The 3576-nt window shown below is 51.6% G+C and overlaps 1 protein-coding gene across 3 annotated transcripts; it reads left to right on the top strand.

The window, feature by feature from the left end:
- Positions 1 to 244: 244 nt before the first annotated feature.
- LOC103616380 (acrosin-like) lies at positions 245 to 2960 on the top strand. Of its 3 annotated transcripts, XM_008634537.2 has the most exons (5): positions 245 to 608; positions 927 to 1139; positions 1443 to 1708; positions 1988 to 2124; positions 2518 to 2960. In XM_008634537.2, exons 1-5 carry the CDS (start codon positions 547 to 549, stop codon positions 2833 to 2835), a joined length of 996 nt encoding a protein of 331 aa, XP_008632759.1. In that variant the 5' UTR covers positions 245 to 546; the 3' UTR covers positions 2836 to 2960. The 3 variants fall into 3 exon arrangements, with proteins under 3 accessions (XP_008632759.1, XP_017590832.1, XP_017590833.1); XM_017735343.1 differs by lacking the exon at positions 2518 to 2960 and having other exon boundaries at positions 1988 to 2511; XM_017735344.1 differs by lacking the exons at positions 927 to 1139; positions 2518 to 2960 and having other exon boundaries at positions 1988 to 2511.
- The last annotated feature ends 616 nt before the right edge of the window (positions 2961 to 3576 follow it).

Genomic DNA, 3576 nt, shown 5'->3' with positions numbered 1-3576 from the left:
GTCGGGGGCGCCCGGCACCCCCCATTCTCCCAGACTGCTAGCACCACCCTGACTAACAGGGTGCCAGGGTGTATCCTAACTCTGTCAGTTTAACCCAGGGTTATCTGCTTTTTTTTTTTTTTTTTTTCTTCCCCCCTCCTTTTATTTCCCTATTAAATTGTTATTCTGACTTGGTGTCTCCCACTAGTTTGTTTTCAAACTAGTACAATGCCCCATTCCTTTTACTGTATAAGGCCAGCTTGGATGGGACATCAAGCAACCTGGTGTAATGGAATGTGTTCATGTGCATGGCTGGGGCTTAAAACTAGTTGATTCTTAAGGTACCTTCCAATTCAGACCTTTCTGTGGTTTTATGACTCTATGTTGCCCCTCCCCCCACCTCCAGAGGCCAGCACCATACCCAGAACATGGAACAAGCTCCTCTGTGACATCAGCCCCAGGGCCAAGTACAATGTGGGCAATGAAGTGCTGTGGGCACTACCTTGGCAGAGGCACTGGAGGTGAGAAGTCCTCGTTCTTTGCAGCTGGCCTGTGTTTCTGACAGCAATGATTTTGCTCTGCATCCTCATCCTACTGGCTCTCTGCGGGTCTGCACATGGCACCTGTGGGTAAGTAGCCCCAGATTCTGTGGGGAGACCCAGGCAAGGCTTAGGGGGTTCTCTGAGGATGCCCACTTGCCACCCGTGGCCATACCACAGCTTCCAAAACCCTGGGTGGGAGCCTCAGTTTATTACCAGCGTCTGGGCTGCTGGCACAACTTGTCTATGGGGCTCAAGCAGAAACAGGCAGACAGACGCATGCCCCAGGCAGTTCCCTGGCCCTGCTAGCTTTGCAACCAAAGCCTTGTGGGAAGGGAAGCTGGCTGACCTTCAGCTTGCACAGCAGCAAGCCTTTGCACAGAACAGTAATGATTTTTCTGCTTACAGAGGGATCTGTGGGCTCCGGCCCATGCATGCTACCTTTGGCTCATCACGCGTCGTAGGTGGCACAGATGTCCTGCCAGGGTCTGGGGCCTGGGCTGGAATTGCCAGTATCCGTTGTTTCTGGAAACCACCAGTATCCGTGCATGTCTGTGGAGGGACCCTCATTGACGCACAGTGGCTCCTCACAGCTGCCCACTGCTTTACCAACATAACAAAGTAAGGAGGACCTGGGCATGGAGATATCCCCACACCACCAGGGTGTGCTACTCCCATCCCGTTTCCTTGCAGTGTGCCTAGTGCCAGGGCATTGCAGAGCCCAGCTGAGAGACTGCTCAGGGAGAAGACTGGGCTCATGCCGCTGCTTCCTAGCAGCATCCAGCTTAATGTATCTCGAGCCTAGTTTCACTCTTTGTAGTGCTGTTTTCCTCTCTGCCCCAGGAAACAGAAGGCAGAGAAGTGCTGGGCTGTAACAGCACATGATTTTACTCCCTCTCATGCCTCTCTCCATCTGCCTTCCAGTCCCATCAGCGAGTGGGCCGTGGTGCTTGGGGCCACCTCGTTGGGTCAGTCAGGCCATGAGGTGGAAGTGCGTCGGATTAAGCGGCTGATCATTCATGAACTCTATGTTCCTAAACTTGAGTATAACGACATCGCCTTGCTGGAATTGGCCCGGCCAGTCCCGTGCAGCTCCTCCATTCAGCTCGCCTGCCTGCCTGGTCCCACAGTGAAAGTGTCAGAGCTGAAAAACTGTTACGTTGCTGGCTGGGGTGACAGGATTGTAAAATGTGAGTTCCCATAAAGGACCTGTACCCTGAGGGCAAGCTTGGCACACCAGGGAGAGATGGCTGGGGCTTCCTGACAGCAGAGGCCAAAATGAGAGTTGGGCTGTGGGACGTATGCCTCTGGCGAGATGGGTCTGGCCTGCTGCCCAAAGCCAGACAGCAGTGACACAGCAGTCCAACGCCTCTCTGGAGGCAGAGCCAAGCCCTAGGGAAGGACTTCACATACAGGCTAGGAGAATGGGCAAGGAGCTGCTTGGAGCTCATTCCTTTCTCTGCTCACAGCTTCAGGTAGAGATATCCTGCAGCAGGCCAAGGTCCAAGTCGTCAATAACAAGCTCTGCAACAGCAGCGACTGGCTGCAGGGGTACATCTATGACTTCCATGTGTGTGCTGGGCAGGGCGGCGTTGGCACCTGCCAGGTAGGAGTGTGCTATGCATCCCTCAGCACCCAGCAGTGTGGGCGGCCCCATCACACCACCCAAGCACAGCCCAGCCCATGCTTTCCCTGGCGCCAGCAGCCCTCCCAGCCCCAGCTCCGCACTGCCGCTGGAGTTTCCACCCCCTTTCCTATCCATGAGTCCTTGCTCAGTGAAGTCCAGATGCCAACATCCAAGCACAGGGAGACAGAGAGCCCTACCTTAAAGGCCCCCAACCTGCTCCCAAGAGTGTCAAGGTTCCGCAGGCTCCAGCACTCGAACAGAGCTTTGCTCTGGTGGGAATCCAGTTCTGACAGGCTGGGAGAGCAAAGGAGCTAACTCTAACTGCTGAGAGGGGCTCCCAAAAGCACCTTTATCCTCTCTGCTCTGCTTCAGGGTGACAGCGGGGGGCCTCTTGTCTGCCAAAGCAAACATGGTGACTTCTTCTGGCAAATTGGTGTGACCAGCTGGGGAGTAGGCTGTGCCAGACCTAAACGGCCTGCAGTCTCCAGCTCCACTCAGTACTACTACAGCTGGATCCAGGCCATGATGAGAAAAAAGCCAGCAGTTACTCCAGTGCCAGCCTACACAACCCCCTTGCAGACGCTACCTCCAAAACCAATGCAGCCCTGTCCATTTTCACGTGAAAAGCTGCTGAATTTCTTTAATCTGCTGAAGGAGATCTTGAAGTTCCTAAAGGAAAAAATGTTTTGAATGGCAGAATGGACCAGCTGCAGTTCAGGCTGCAGCAAACCACAACCCTTTTGTTCTGAGTTATATTAATTTGAATTTTATTGAACTGAATAAAATTTTAAATTGTAAGCAAAAAAAAAAAAAAACCAAAACAAACTTGTATTTTCTGTTCTGAGAATATTCTGCATCCAAATTCTGTAAAATCCTTCTGGCTTGATCATTGCCCAAGCAGCCTGAACTCAGATACCCCTTTATCCTCATCTAGGAAGAACTTGGCCTCACACTCCGTTCTGTAGAGATCAATGCCTTCCCTACAGATCTTGATACCTCTACAGTGGACAAGTAGCATCTGACACCTTAAGTCTGCAACAACAAGTGCAAGAAACACAAGACTAGGAAAACAAGATAAAGGGCAAAAATGCCCTGCCAGTAAGAATGTGAAGCCCTTCACTCTCCTCTGTGCCCTAAGGATGACTTTTGTTCCTATCAGATGGTAACTGGGTTTTTTGACCAACGTAGAAACCTAAGCAGTAAAGAGTTAATGCATTGCTATGCCCCAATGCCCCAACAGTCATCAAGCAGGCAAGTTGTAACAGGATGTGCCTGAAAAGGGGAGCCATATGAAGGTAAGGCAGAACTGTTCTGCAGCTGAATTTCCTGTTCCAGTCCATGGTGACCACACAACATAAAGGACAGCTTAAGTGTAGGAGTGTAGGAGTAAGACCAATAGAGGGAGAATCAAGACCACCAAAAAACCTTCAA

This window comes from Corvus brachyrhynchos, unplaced genomic scaffold (genome assembly GCF_000691975.1).
Source record: "Corvus brachyrhynchos isolate BGI_N302 unplaced genomic scaffold, ASM69197v1 scaffold22, whole genome shotgun sequence".
NCBI lineage: Eukaryota > Metazoa > Chordata > Aves > Passeriformes > Corvidae > Corvus > Corvus brachyrhynchos.
Note: the sequence above shows the minus strand (reverse complement) of the source record. Positions and strands in the feature narration are given on the sequence as shown.